This window comes from Triplophysa dalaica, chromosome 20 (assembly GCF_015846415.1).
Source record: "Triplophysa dalaica isolate WHDGS20190420 chromosome 20, ASM1584641v1, whole genome shotgun sequence".
NCBI classification, from domain to species: domain Eukaryota; kingdom Metazoa; phylum Chordata; class Actinopteri; order Cypriniformes; family Nemacheilidae; genus Triplophysa; species Triplophysa dalaica.
Genome location: NC_079561.1, coordinates 8,250,508 through 8,266,134, shown reverse-complemented (window position 1 = coordinate 8,266,134; position 15,627 = coordinate 8,250,508). Strand labels below are relative to the sequence as shown.

The 15,627-nt window shown below is 38.9% G+C and overlaps 1 protein-coding gene across 6 annotated transcripts in view; it reads right to left on the bottom strand.

The window, feature by feature from the left end:
* Window positions 1-1,781: 1,781 nt before the first annotated feature.
* sulf2b (sulfatase 2b) overlaps window positions 1,782-15,627 on the bottom strand; it is a 124,418-nt gene continuing 110,572 nt past the window's right edge. For 4 of the 6 annotated variants that reach the window (XM_056732776.1, XM_056732777.1, XM_056732778.1 and 1 more), the window contains 14 exons: window positions 14,434-14,584; window positions 14,142-14,317; window positions 12,497-12,625; window positions 11,038-11,094; window positions 10,147-10,279; window positions 7,800-8,031; window positions 7,415-7,652; window positions 7,228-7,324; window positions 6,791-6,885; window positions 6,481-6,543; window positions 6,232-6,401; window positions 6,010-6,152; window positions 5,782-5,905; window positions 1,782-3,110 (listed from right to left, as the gene is read on the bottom strand). In XM_056732776.1, coding sequence (XP_056588754.1) covers window positions 2,512-3,110; window positions 5,782-5,905; window positions 6,010-6,152; window positions 6,232-6,401; window positions 6,481-6,543; window positions 6,791-6,885; window positions 7,228-7,324; window positions 7,415-7,652; window positions 7,800-8,031; window positions 10,147-10,279; window positions 11,038-11,094; window positions 12,497-12,625; window positions 14,142-14,317; window positions 14,434-14,584 — 2,407 coding nt within the window. In that variant the 3' untranslated portion in view covers window positions 1,782-2,511. Of the gene's footprint in view, window positions 3,111-3,522; window positions 3,577-4,397; window positions 4,432-5,781; window positions 5,906-6,009; window positions 6,153-6,231; window positions 6,402-6,480; window positions 6,544-6,790; window positions 6,886-7,227; window positions 7,325-7,414; window positions 7,653-7,799; window positions 8,032-10,146; window positions 10,280-11,037; window positions 11,095-12,496; window positions 12,626-14,141; window positions 14,318-14,433; window positions 14,585-15,627 lie in introns of all 6 variants that reach the window. The other 2 variants (XM_056732780.1, XM_056732781.1) reach the window with 2 other exon arrangements.

Sequence of the window (15,627 nt, the reverse complement as noted above, 5' to 3'; positions counted from 1 at the left end):
GGCAAACAGTGGTTGAGTGGGTTATTCCCCCCCCCCCCCCCTCACCCTCCCGTACAGTACAGACTCAGCGCTGCTGCTCCTGCTTCTGGTAATCTGATCCGAACACACACTGCACACGTGATGTGTAGTGACGCCATCTGCTGGCGAGTAAACACATTACAAGAGAACTGCTATCAAGCTTTCTCTAAAAAAAGACTAAATTAACGGGGTTGTTACCAATATATACAAACTACTCCATCTGTCTGTCTGTCTGTCTATAAAATACGAAATACTGTATATATCTATCTGTCTGTCTATAAAACACAAATACTGTATCTATCTGTCTGTCTATATAACACAAATACTGTATCTATCTGTCTGTCTATAAAACACAAATACTGTATCTATCTGTCTGTCTTTAAACACAAATACTGTATCTATCTGTCTGTCTATATAACACAAATACTGTATCTATCTGTCTGTCTTTAAACACAAATACTGTATCTATCTGTCTGTCTATATAACACAAATACTGTATATATCTGTCTGTCTATAAAACACAAATACTGTATATATCTGTCCGTCTGAATCTTTGTACAAAATACAAAATGACATGTCTGTCTGTAGAATTGAAAATATACAGACAGATCTATCTGTCATACAAAATACTCTCTGTTACATATAAAATACACTCTGTCAGTCTGTAAAATAGAAAATATTCTCTGTCTATTAAATACTACCTATCTGTCTGTCTATAATAAAAAAAGACCAGTTATAGAGCACATTGTTTAGGCATTCAACACTTTATTCACAAAGTAATGGGTACTATCAAATGTTCACTGGTAAACCGAAACAAAAATATAGGTATGATAAATCTATAGAACTGTACAAGATTTTATGTTAAAACTGTCTCATCTCTTTTAAGATCCTATTTCAAAAACAGACTTTCCTTTGAAAGCACCATGGGAACGATTCTCTCTCTGTCTCTTTATCCGAGCGGTCTCCAACCCTCTGACTTTTCCTCCAAAGTACTTAAAAGTTATTACACAATCTCAAACAAAACTGCATTAAGTACACTCATGAACGTTGATGTGGTGTATTAACATGAACTAAGATGACAAAAATGGAGATAACAGAACTTTGGGTGCAAATTTTATATCCATACATTGTACAAGGTGCACCTAGATGGAGAATGCAGCTAACTTTGCCATTGTCTCTATTTCACCCCCCGACAAATGAATAATGTCCATGAACACATTGATCTGTACTGATGAAATATCCCAGAGTAAGTTAGCTGATCTGGGATCAGATACCCTCTAGCACGTCATCATCTCAATCACAGTCATCTAGAAGCCAGTCGGGTCTGATTTGATGATGGTGGATAAATCATTTCATAATTACATCACCTTAAAGACTCAATATGTGTATTAAAGGCTTATATATAAAATATACTGCATAAATAATAAAACCTGCTGGATGGAGTGATGCCTGGCGGTCAGTTGAGTTTTTGAAATGTATAATAAAAAATATTTTTGAACCATTTACATAATTCGCAAACACACATTAAAATACATACATCAATTTCATATAGTCGCTCTGATATTAGTAGCATTGAGTATAACCAAATGTTTCAAGAACAAGTTAGGGTTACAAACATGGACGTATGTTCATTACATCAGATTTTCATCTGTCTGTGTGCTGGGAATAACAACGTATCAGTCAAATACATTGTAGAACCGACTGATTGTTATAAGAAATGATCCTTATTCACTTTTTTTGTTCATCAACATCAAACAAAGACACAAAATGAACATTTTAATATCAAAATAAAAAGAGACAATATCCAAATGTGAACTATTAATGATTTAACATACGTTATGAGTTACACATGAAATCAGAAAACACAATATTTGTTCACCTTTTACTTCAAAAGACAAGGAACCCATTTTGTGCACACACACACCCACTCGCACGTGGACACACACACCACACACAAACGCACACAGGCACACACGCACACTATTGACCTATTTTGAGGTGTTGTTCTGTAAAGTTGTAAGGCTATAGAAGACAACATCCCAAAAAGGGAGATACTTTCAATAGACACCAAGCGAAAAAGCAGCCATCAAGAATTATGGTGCATTACAGTTTAAACTGAATATGTAACTCATTCCATATGATTTGACAAATTTTTAATAGTATGGATCGTAACCCCCACCCCTTCCCAAATCCCTCTGGAACAAAACAAATCTAAAAGAATAAAAAGTGTGTGGATTCTTTCTTATTAAAAGAGAAAAGGATGTGCTCTGTTCAAAGCCTAGCGGATCTCACAGACGATTTGAGGAAACGGACTGACTGTAGCTGGGAATGTTGCAGAATGATGCCGCTCTTCTGAGGCCGGTTAACGAAAGAAATGGAGCGAGGGAACATACAAGAGAGGAAAACAAAGTCGGCTGACATTAAACCTTGTTTTTGAATCATTTAGATGTCTCTTCTGTGGAGAGAGGGAGGGAGAGGAACATGAAATCAGAGTCAAACCGTCTCCTGCAAAACATCATTGCTGTCACAGTGGGCGCAGCTTAACCTCCCTGTCCGTCTCTTCACAAACTCCTCCTCTTCCTCCTCCCTCCAGTCTCTCTCACTGAGGAGCTCAGGAGGAGCGTCCCGGTCCGCATTGCCCCCCTCCGACCCAACAGGTGGCGGGCGACGTGAAAAAGAGGCGGGACTTCCCCCCCAGTCTAACCCAAAAGCGTCTCTCAAAACCTCAGCGCCTGCTTGCTTCAATAAAAGAGCGGGTGTGGCCAGGGTGGTCAGGTAGATGGCTGAAGCGGATTGGCTGGAGGAGGACACTCGAGCGTGGCCTCGTCCCGTTTCTCCATCCTCCGGGCGGGGCGGAGAGTAGGGCTGGTTGTCGTTGCTGAGGAGCGTGAACATGTGGTCCACAGAGCGGCTGAAATGAGCCCAGTCATCCAGACTGAGTGTGAAGTTGAGTTTGAGATCGTAGGCGTGCTCATCGAGTCTGTACAAGGGTTCAAGTTCTGACCAGTTCGACTCCCCGGGAAACAGGTCGGTGTCTTCCGGGACTTCCTCCTTTTGCGAATTATCCTTCCCAGCCTTCCCAAATTTGCCCTCTGTGGGGAAACGCAAACATCACCACGAATCACAGTTTAGTGAACAAAATTACCACTTTGTGGACAAATCTAAATGGAGATGGGTCGATGCTTGTGATTCGATGGGAAAAGAAAAAGAAAACCTGAAAAATGAACAAGGCAGAACACAAATGTTTCAGGCATCAGGTGAAGATAATCGGGTGGGGAAAGTGGTGGGAATCTTCCCTCGTGAACAGTTCCCATGCAGATAGAAAGGAAGGAAAACTAACTCTACAAACTAATGCTGTATCAAGCATGCCGGGCAGAACTGAATGCATTAAAGAGAAAAGAAAATTAAAGAGAGAGAGAGAGAGAGATTGGTGAGTCAGACAAAGTAGTGGCTTGGTGGCATTCTATCCTATGGACGAGAAGCAGAATTATTAGCCAAACTCACAGCGATTTGGAGACAGGCTTCCTCACTTTAGGCCATTTCCGGCGATGAAACTGCCTAATGCGACAAGCAACAATAAGACAAACTGTTACCCCGCCCCCAAACTGAAGCATGTGATAGAGACATAGCCAATCAGAGAACTCAAGGCTTTCACATACACACAAAAGCACCCAAGGCTGGATACATGCAATGCACAGTATAAGAGAGACAAAACAAGAAGAACAAAGCTCACTGGAAGAGAAGTATATCGGAAGGAGAAGACATCTAGATTGAAGAACAAAGTTTAAACGTTCTTGTAATTCGATGATTATCTATGGTTAAATACACAGTTCTGTCAACTTTTTCAAACGATGTATATTAATAAATAAAATGATACAAAAAATATGTCTGACTGAATCGACGATGACCGCAGTAGATCCATGTGAACAATTTGAATAAAAAAATGAATACAAGCGCTTAAAAAGAGAGCTGCACATTTCCGACCGTAAACCCTCCAGTGTTCTTTCACCATAGAATAGTATTAAAAATGTATAATTATTTATGCATTTTCATTCTTATTTAACTCAGGGATGTTGTTTATTGCTACAGATGCTCTTGACATGGCTTAACCCAGAGCATTCTTTAAACAGCTGATCTCACATCAGTGTCAGTGTCTTCCTCTGTGATGTCTTCTCTTTCATTTGTCATTGTGGAGTGAATCCCTGTCATGCCTTTGTGTGTGTGATATGTATCAGACTACTTCAACATTCATGTTTAAGCTCCAATCAATCTACAGTACAGCCAAAAGGCACATGTGGAGAGATTAGCATCTGCATCCCCAATAACCTGAACAGTAGCCTTCTAGTCTAAATTGAGTTACATTTATTTGGCAGTGATACCTGTATTCATCAAAGCTGCTTCTCTCTTTGCCTCCTGAAGAAGAGACAATATCATTAGTTAGAGACGGTGTCAAACAATGTGATGTACAACCCAATTATCTTTCAGATCCTGAGAGCATCGCTAGAGGTGTACCATCTGTGCACTTCTGTCCCTGGGTCAATGGTGCCAAGCTCAGATCATCTCATGCATATTTTTATGAACGCAAGTTGGATGAACTGTTCTTGAATTAGTGAGCTTGATAAACATCATGTCTACCGGATGAAAATTCAAGGGTTACTCCACTCAAAAAAGAAAATTCTGCCATTATTTAATCATCCTCGAGTTGTTCCAAATCTGTAGACATTTCTTTGACTACCACGGTTGAAAAATAATTGTATCCTTTTGTTGAGCACAAATTATCTTTTAAAGATTTATGAAAAACAAACAGTTCTGTGGCACCATTGACTACCATTAAAAAATATATTATACTATGGTAGTCAATGGTGCCTTAGAAATCTCAGTTGCTGACATTCATCAAAATATCTTTCTTTGTGTTCAACAGAAGAAGGAAATTTGTACAGGTTTGGAACAACTCGGATGAGTAATTCATGACCGAATTTTCATTTTTGGGTAGACTATCCCTTTAAAAGTCTTTCTAGCTGAAGCAAAATGGTACTGCAGTTACGTTATCTGTCATTGTTAAAAGTTCTAAAAATGTTGTATATAAACACAATTATTATCTTTGTTGGTAGAATTTCTTAAACACTCATAAATAATGTTTTCATAACCTACTGTAATGGAAACATCAAAATGCTCAAAAAAACTATTAATAATAATATTTTTATACTTTAATGGGAATGTCAGCAAAATGTTTGTATTAACACATAAACTGAAAGATATTATAAATTACCATTGCATGACATGTGTAGTTCATATCAAACTAAGTCTAAGGAGAAACAGGAAATTCAACTCATTTAAATAAATATTTGTCAATAGTGACACATTTAGATATTTAATCAGATTGTAAGAACTTAAGTCTGTCTCTCTCTTCTATCTTCATGACTGTAATAATCTCTAGAAATATGATTTTCTTTCTATGCGTGTTTAAGACCCTGTCTTTGACAATATGTACTACATATCAAATCTATCATATTTTATTATCAGAATATTTAGTATGTTTTGCTGGCAGAACGTGTTTACCCTTCAGGACACATGTGCAAGCTTGTGTTTGCATAAACGAAAAACAAAGACGTGAGAAAGCAAGGCAGGGCCGGGGGTCAGGTGAGGATGAAGATGATGACGATGTAATAATCACTTTTGATCCCTTCAGAGGGAAGTGTATGTGTGTGTGTCACTGGACCAGAGGATGCTTCAGTGTGTGTAATGTGCGTGTGCGTCACTCACCGACATCAAAGCTGCGTGTGCGGGGGTTACACTGCTTGTGCCCCTTACAGCCTCTGAGCTCCATGAGCTGAACGTGCAGCTGATTCAGAACATACCGATCCAGTGTGTTCACCGCATTGATCAACTACACACAGACACACATAAAGAAAGTTTGACATGGTTATGTGACAAAGAATTAAAACTGCTTTAAAAGTGTTAAATTTCTTGTTATAAAATATAATTGCTGACCTGATACGGATCTGTATTGAGGTCAAAGTATTCCAGAAATCCAGTGGCAAATTCACAGAACAGGAAGTTGTGCGTCTCATTTATTGTTCTCATGCACCAGTAGGTGTTGTTATTGGCACTGGTGCATGCACAAAACGGGCCCACTGCAAACAAAGACACAATAATAAGATGATCCAGCCCAGACTCACGGATTGTGTCTGCTGTTATATGTGTGTGCCTCACATGTCCAGAAGGGGGCAGTCTGCCAGTGCTGGTTGTCATGTGTGAAGCAGGTGAGGCCGGGCATGCTGCAGGTGTCATTGTTGCGCAGGCGCTTCAGCAGCTTTCTTAGTTTCTTCCTGCGTTTTTGCTCCATCAATATCCAGGTCTTCTTATCTTTCTCCATCCCTTTCCTATAGACGGAGACAGAATAATGGATTTTAGATGCATTCATGTCCAAACGTAAACTTACACCTGTAGACAGAAACCGACCTGAATGGATGGACATTTCCTGTTTTGTATCTTCTCAGTTTATTCTTGTATTTGGACTTGTAACTGAAACAAAAGACAATTAATTGTAAAATTAATACAATTAATGATAAGTGACATTGTTTTATTTCATAGTTTTAATGAGTTAACTATTTTTCAATAAAGTATCATATATTTATACTATAAATCATTATATTGATTTTTATCATTTATATTATAGAAATATAATGAATATCAAAATGAATTAATATATGGAAATGAAGACAGAACTAATAAGAGTCATTAACAGAGGTTTGAAACATGTGAGTCTCACATGTATTTGCTGCAGTCACAGTCCTCAGGTCGTGCCTTTTTCAGGTGACCTCTGACCTCACGCAGGTTCTTAATCTTCGTCTGGAGTGTTTCGATCTGTGTAAAAGAGAGCATTGTAGGTTATGACATGACGGTCTATGTGTATCTAAGAGCTGTGAGTGTAAAACAACATTTTATTTGGTTCTGTATTCTATATAAACTTGTTTATTTTTATTTTCTTCCATAATAGAATAAATAAAGTTATTTAGCCGAAACAGAATTGGACTCCCAGGCTCCACAAAAAAAAGCGATAATAAAAATAGTCCATACCAGCTTCATGTGTGAAACAAATTCAGATTTGACCAAGAACAGGTTGTGTAAATAAACTTCCATTTTCAGGTGGACTATCTCTTTAAGAATATGTATCTGCTTTGTGATTGGCTGCAGTGTGTTTCATACTTCATGGTCAATATGGAGCTTGTGATCCTTCCACGCTTGCAGTGATTTGTAAAGACCGACGTCACATTTCACTGTCTCATTTGCCAAAATGTGGCACCTGTATACAGACAACAAACAAACAAACTAAATTTCACACATCTGTGACACACACTGGCAGACACACACACACACACGTCCTGCTTCACACCTGTGAGTGACTTTAATAGATAAAGGTGAAGTCAGACTGTTGCTGGTCTGGCTGACTGCGGTGGGTCCCATCCCACTAAACTCTCCCTCATCCGCTGTGTTCTGTCCTCTGCTGTAGTTCCTGGGGCCCGTGGGTCTGTATTCATCATCCAGGTCCACTGCGTACAGATCTCCCTCCATCTCCATGGAAACAGCCCGAGCGAAGCGATTCCTAGAGTAGCTCTTTAATGACTTCAGTTCTGCCAAACAAGTGTGAAGCAGTTTCTTTACTATTTATTTCCACCAGAGGGCAGCAGAGGCAAACAGAACAATTCAGATGAGGCATGGAAGTTGGTTTTGCTTTGGTGTGTATGTAAAGTACGTAGATGTACCAGATGTCTACTCACTCTTTTTCGAGAAAAGTTTATTTTTGGAGTACGTGCTCAGTCTGTAGGTTTTGGGTTCGCAGTTGCAGTCTTGAGGGTCAGAGTTCACGCTGACATCAGAATTCATACTCTGCTGGTACATCTGTGATTTCATGTCGGATACAGGAGGCTTCCTCACAGAGGAGATGCTGGCCATGCCTTTACATTTAGATAATCTCAGCTTCCCTGTAGCATCTTCCACACACTGCCACTTCTGCAGAGAGACAAAAATCTTCGTATATTTTCAAACACCTGTAGGCATGGTACCACTGAAATACCATGATTTTTTCTAAATAATTATAAGTACACTGGACAAACAGCATGTACAGAATTTAAAAAAGATTATCTACAGCATCTTATAAGATACAGTATGTAGCAGTGTAGCAAATTGTTGTTTCTTCTGAACTTTTTATAGTTCTTGTAAAATTCTGAGGTGCTAATAATATTTATTTTCATGTAGCATCAATGTTTTAGTGTATATTTAGTTCAAGTACTGTACATTTTGAGCTTATATCATTAATTAATTACAATATATCTGTATATTGCAACTAAACAAAAACTACCGATTTCCAGATATAAAAAAAATCCAATTGTCACTGTCAGAAAATTCTAGACATTTCTGGAGCACAGGGAAGCTGGGATGAAGCAATGATGGGTGACTACACCTGGAACTTTGTTTGTGAGGACAATATTATTCATAAAAGACAAAACGATCAAATGTACACTTCTGAAGTTTTGTACGACTCGTTTTTAGTAACTGGTTTTTTTTAGCACAGTATTATGCCAGTATCTTGTCATTTCTGCGTACGAGTTATACTACTCAAATGTATAAATGTGTGAAAATATCTTTTTGTGAGTCATGTCGAGGGTAAAATGAATGTGATTTTCGAATGCACGATTAAAAACTTCATAAAGAAACGAAAAATTGTTTGTGTAATAAGTACATTCCACTGTATCCAACAGCATCTGCTACGGAGACAAATGTGCCCATCTCCAACCCCCATTAACTTTCACCCGAGGTGTGACAGCGCACATGTTTGTTCCTGTGTGAGCGTATGTGTGTTTATACACCAGAATTAACAGGTGAAAATTACCCCCCGCCCTGTATCTGGCTTCTTCATTCATCTGCAGTTATCACAAGATCACACATCCACCTCATTTAAAGGCTCGCTAATGAAGAACACAGCCATCGGCAGAACACCAGGAGCACCACACCTCTCAGTGCATTAACTCAATGCTTCTGTAACCCACACGATAAGCTGTAACAACTACACTGACATACAGATGATTCAACACTCCCTTGTGCTCCTTAAAGAGGAGGTGCAGATTAAAGTTCAGACCTGGTAACTGAATGAGTGCAGGTTTGAACCCTGAAGGTATCAACAGTCACTTTGAAGAAAAGAAAGCGTCTGTTAAATTACTTCAGGCACAGATTCAAATGGGCGTCTTTGTGGTTTGTGTTGCTGTTCGCTATGTTAACAAAATGTTTAAATACAATCTGCAACAGGCTGGTTTTATTAATTGTGAGATTCATGCTTCACGCTTATGATTGTCTAGAGGACTCAGACAAAACCGTTGAACAAAATATGAACATTTTTCAACTCTGGACATATCTAGGGTATGTTCACATGACTAAAAACAGAAAAAGTTTTGCATACAACATCTCTGTTCATATACATCCACGTAAACAACTAAAAACTGAGTTGTGTTAAGAAACAACAAAACCCTATTTACTAAACATGGTCGTGTAAATGGACCCTTAAGGTGATGTTTTTGTTTTGGATTTGTGGGGTTTTACGTTAATATAACTTTTACTTCCAATAAACACACACTTGGAGATGTGTGTTAGTACTGTAGCTGTATATAACAGCAAGCGCACATTTATTTGCATTTAATTTCGCAATTTCACTAGAACTGACAGTAAAGACATTAAAGTGTGCGACTGAAAGCTATTTGCTGGAGAGAATATTGCCGCTGTCACTTTCTGTGAGTGGTAATAACTGCAGAGACCACTCAGCAAAACACCACAAATAAAAAAAAATGACAGTGCCAGACTGTCGCGTATGATAACAAAGAGAAAGTAAATGAATTACAGATACTTGTTTTATATTAGATAGATCCCTGCTGCAAGCTGTTTCACAATGTAGTGGGGACAAAATAAACTATTTAGTCTAAGTCATCCATTTTAATTTCAGAACAATGCAGATTACTCAGAAGTCCTCTCAGGGTATCTCTGTGTGTGTGTGTGTGTGAGAAAGATAAAGAGTGCCTCTGAAAAAATATGAGGAAATAATTCCTCTCCAGCAGAGCACATTAGAATTGTTTGTACCTGACCAATTTGTTCACATGGCGTCTTGTACTCTGCACGCTGACACAAGTCTTTAACACGCTGGTATTTGGGCAGGTAGTTTTCCTCCTGGGCCATATCTTTTCCTTCATCCAACACTTTATGCAGCAGTTTTCTGTCATCATTCACAAGAAAATAAAGCATAAATGTTCACCCAATAAACAATCATTGACCTTTTTATCCCCCCAAAAAACTAAACACAAATATAGACGGTTTCAAACAACAGGAAAAACATAAATAAACGCTACTGACAATGCACGATTGGGTGGCACAAACTTGGTTAAACATAAATGCAACAAAGTTACTTTGTTTATTGTTTATTTCATACAATTATTATTCAATAAAGCATTAATATTAATGAATATTATTATAAATAAATCAAATATAAATAGTTATATTTTTAGCCACTATCCAGACCGATAACCAAACACGGACCGGAAGTTAAATTCAAGCCAGGTGTGTGCTATTATAATGGTATGAATTAAGATACCATTATGAACCATTAGCATTTTCCCTTAAAACCATTTCAAAATTCCTTTTCCAGTGTGTTATGGGCATTATTCCACCACCCACCAAAAGTATCCATCCAGTAGACACCATTAAAACCAATACAAAATTTATAAAAATTCAGCAGGGTTATACTAAGATAAAGTTCAAGGATAAAGTAACCGTAAACAATACACCCTAAAACACACACGTCGAAATTATTCGTTTTGAAACAAAAGTCAATTTGTCAGAGCTTTTTTAATAGTGAAGATAACTTGAAATGTCTTCACAAGACGTTTTCTTTTATGAGGACACTTAAAAACCTCATCACAGACCTTGTAAAGCCAAATTCAAAGACAAAATGAATATAAATGAATCTTGTCTCACCCTCTCTCCACCAGGAACGAGTCTCTCCACACTTTTCCCTTCTTGTTGAACTGGAACCTGCAATCAGAAAAACGTATTTACTGCTTTTGTTACATATCGCCTAGAGCAGCAGACTGGCCGTCTATCAGTTTAGTCTGTGATTTCTCTCAAACTGTGACGAAATGCAACCAGTTCAGCCAAAGTCTAAAAAACAAGCAGAACATTAATCCAAAAAAGATGAGGTGTCAGAAGGGTTCAGCTGGGTTCTGTTTTTCTCCAGTACCCCTTATGAAGAAAACAGGAGATATGGAGGTGTTAAAACAGAAGTGTTCTGTGCACCTCCTGACCTTCATTGCTGATATGAGCTATCGATCGCTCCGCTCAAACACCCCCTCTCTAATCTCTACAAGAGTTTCTACCGGATTTAAGCTTGTCCTTGCTGGGCTACTCACGCTTACGTGTTACGTCTATTTTCTTCTGTACTTACTTGCTACAGCCTCATCATTACTATTGTTGTTACCATTGTACATTATTAACTCCTCCCACATTGCTACAGTCATGAATGCTACCCTAAATAATGAAGCTTGTTGAGAAGTGGGCTATTACTTTTCACTGCGATCCAACGTCCAGTTTTTGTCTTATGGATGATAGAGATGAGTGATATTTTATCTGCTCGCTTTACAGAACACTACAGAATTGTATTGTAGGAGAGATCCAAACCCTGTCTAAGAGCAGAGTAACCAACATCAAACTTAGCAACACCCTGGCAACCACCAACATCACCCTATTTCACTGCAGTGAGTTCTGTGGGGCCAAACAATATCCGTGTTTACTTTCAAAACTGTAAAATGGAGTGTAATTGGGATCTCTCTGAGGTGATTGAGAGCATAAGGGCAATGTGTCTCTCCTTCAAACCCCCCCATTTTATTTTTTTGTTCGCTCGTCCTTCAAAGATACGCATCTCTTCCTCACATCTGATATGAAGCGGTACCCAGGCTAGCTGAAGAAAGCAGAGATGAGATTTCAGCGGGTCTCATGTTGATGAGATTTCTTTGGCAGTAAGATGCTTGGCAGAGAGCCACCTGCTGCCACTCACAAACTAAAAATGAGTCAGGTAATGTTCTTTTAATTCTAATAGCTTGTGTATGACAGTAAATGCAATGAGTCACGCTACTTAAAAGAATGGTTTACTATAAACTGAAAAATCTTGCATAATTTACCCTTCCTCATGCGATCCCAGTCGGAAATGTCTTGCTTTCTTAAAGATTTTTGGAATACAAATTTTTTATGAAGTGACGATTGGTAAGATTTTACATTAAGAAACATTTAGGGACTTATGCATATAGAAGTTCAAAATTGATGAAGCGCCAACAAACAGCACTCCAATCAAAATCCTGACACATCAAGTTTACCCTAACAGTATTTCCCTCTACAAAAGTGAAATGCGTTGTAGATGTCATTTCGTATTCCAGACACTCACCTATTCATAACACGGTCAGTGTCCAGGAGTTTGAGGATTGACTTGCCGTCCATGTCTGATGGAACATCTATCCCAGCAATGTCCAAGATGGTGGGGGCCAAGTCGATGTTCAAGACAATGTGTGGGTTGCTATGGAAACAGAAGAGGAAGTCGCCATTTGACATGATGGTCAGAAAACAAGATGCACAGAACATGCACAGTGACAACATTAAGACAAACAGAGCGAGAGCAAATGAGAGAGAAACAGAAAGATAAACCAAAGAGATAGTTCACCCGAAAATGACAATTATGTGATCATTTATTCACCCTCATGTTGTTCAAAACCTGTATATTACTATATCCTCTGTGGAACACATAAGAAGGTATTTTGAGAAATGTCTCAGTGTTTTGGGTTCAGAAAATGGAAGTCATTGGGGGTCGATGTTATTTGATACCACAACAAATCCGAACACCCTCAACATGCTTTAGCTTGTCATCTTTCACCCCTGATGGATGTCAATTATAATTCGCTTCAAATTCTTTGAATGAACTGTGCAGATGAATCCGATCATTTGAAACGTTCATTAACCATTGAATTATCCATTATTGTCTAATGACTCATTTCATGTTAAACTGATCTCAACAGTGCCTCTCTCCTCCTGATCCTCCTACTGAACTCTGTCTCTCTCTTAACCTTTATCCTGTTTTCTGTGTCTTTCTCTCACAGTCGAACATCTACAGTAAGCCCTGTGATCTCCACGGATTCTAATCAGCTTTTCTGAGAAACACAGTGAAGCTGGATCACACGGCGGCGCTAAACAAGACTAATGATATTAAATAAGAGAGAGACAAAGATCTGTGATTATAACATCACATTAATGAACAGAGCACCTGCAAACCTCTTATATGTATTCTGACCAGACTTGACACGACAAAAATATTCACACACAACACATCACAGCCAATACGAACATACTTAATTTCTAAAGAAATAATTCGCCCAAAAATCACGTTAATATTTACTTACCCTCATTTTAAACCCTTAATAAATTTGTTCTCCCAACAATACAAAAACAAGTGACTTTTTGGAAACATCAAGCATCTCTATTTAACAACATTAAAAGAGTTCTTGCCCTGTCGAATTCCAAAATGCATCGAATTTGTGAGTCCTTTTCAATAAATGGATTGTATGGTAAACAGTTTTCTGGAGATGAATATCGTCTGTGAACTTATTTCTGGGCGATTTAGACATATTTGACATTTTGCTTTAAATGCACAATCATGCAGAATGCGATTATGGGCCAATGAGATTTTTGTAGGCGGGGCTAACCAGTGGCACACTATTAATAACCAAGTGACTAACATATCGTCTTGTCACTTCTTCCTGTCACAGATGGTTCGGAAGAAATCTCAGAATAACATGGAAGAGCTTTCACTGCCGAGTCACGTCTAAATCTTTAGTTAGTACAGACTAGCAGACTACACAAGGTTTCTCAAATTAAACGTGACTCTGATCAGAGCTGGGATGCTCCCGTGAGGATGCAGGTTCAAGCCTTGCCTGCGTCACATCCTTATTTCAAAACCTTTCTCTCTTCTCAAACATCTCTATCAAGAATCACAAAAGTAGACCTAAAAACTGGACACATAAACAAACGAGTGTACTTACATGCCTCCTGCCTCCACGTTCGGGCCACGGATGAAAAAGGGCACTCTGATGTCAAACTCATAAGGCATTGACTTCCCCTTGACCAATCCAAACTGACCGATGTGATATCCGTGATCAGCGGTGTAGATTACATACGTGTTGTCCAGCTCTCCAGTGTCCACCAGCATGTTATAAATCTACATTCAGACCAAACCAAACATACATTTTTGGGGGTTGTTGGTATTTTGGAGGAAGCATCATTGGACGTCGCACTGAATTTGAATGGGATACATTTGTGTGTGTGTGTGTGTACCTTCTCCACACTGTCATCCACAGACAGCAGCGTCTGCAGTCTCTTCCTCTGTAGCATGTTGGTGAACTCCATGTGAATGGGCTTCATGGAGCCGGTGTAGCGCATAATCCAGTGTTTGTCTGGATTAGGGGCGTAGTTATAACTGGGCGTTCTGAATGGGGTGGAAGAGAGTCACAGTCAGTGGGCGTGCTGAAGCGTGACTGAGGGATATCGAGGCAGGTTCTTCAGACACCGTTTGCTCTCCTTGTCCCGCTCATGTTGGAGGAAAGCAAGCGGAGCGATTTTGACAGTCGGGATGTGTCCTGTGTGAGTGTGTGAAGGTGTGCATGTTGGGTTAGAATTATATATGAGGAACACTCTCTCACTCATCCCTTCAAAATGACATGCCGCAATTTTCAAGTCTCCCGGTTTTGTGCTGACTCACAGAATGACACTGTCGTTCAACCATTATTGAAGGATAAAGAGAAGTGTTCGAAGCTCCACCCCCTTTCTTATGTGACAGGCCTGAGACGCCGAGCAAAACAGCACTTACTCTGGATGCTTGTACGGTTGTGATTAAAAGCACTTGGCTTTATTGTTTACAGCCATTACTTAAAGGCCGTCTACAGACACAAATCGATGTGAACATGGTCATGCTGGGCTGTTTTCTCCTTGGCCTTGTTTTGAGGGCGCCATATATTTGGAGCGATAACAACTTGGAGACAACGGGTGATCTTATACTCAATCTCTACTGTTTTGTGGAGGCAGTGATATCTTAAAGTGATACGTTTGTGTAGTTGATCCGGCATTGTACACTTATGGTCATGTTAAAAACAACACAACTGAACACATCTATTTCTAGTTAAGGACAGCACATTTTGAGTTACTTTTAGTTTTGTGCTGTCCCTTTTATTTATCTAACACAAAACGACACATAATGTGTTTAACATACAATTCTGTAACCCAACACATTTGTTATTAATGAACACATTCTTTTAGAAAATAGGTGCATTCCAAGCCTTAATTCTTACACACCAAAAGTCAATTTAGTTATTTAAATAGATTACATACAAAGTCAATGCATGTCATGAGAAGACGTGGATTCGTACTGGGTAATACAAATTGGCGACGCAAGTGATGCAAACGTGCATTATTCACTTCAATCGCGTCTTCGTGAAACTTTTTGACACGTACTGTTTGACAGGTCTGGATGCG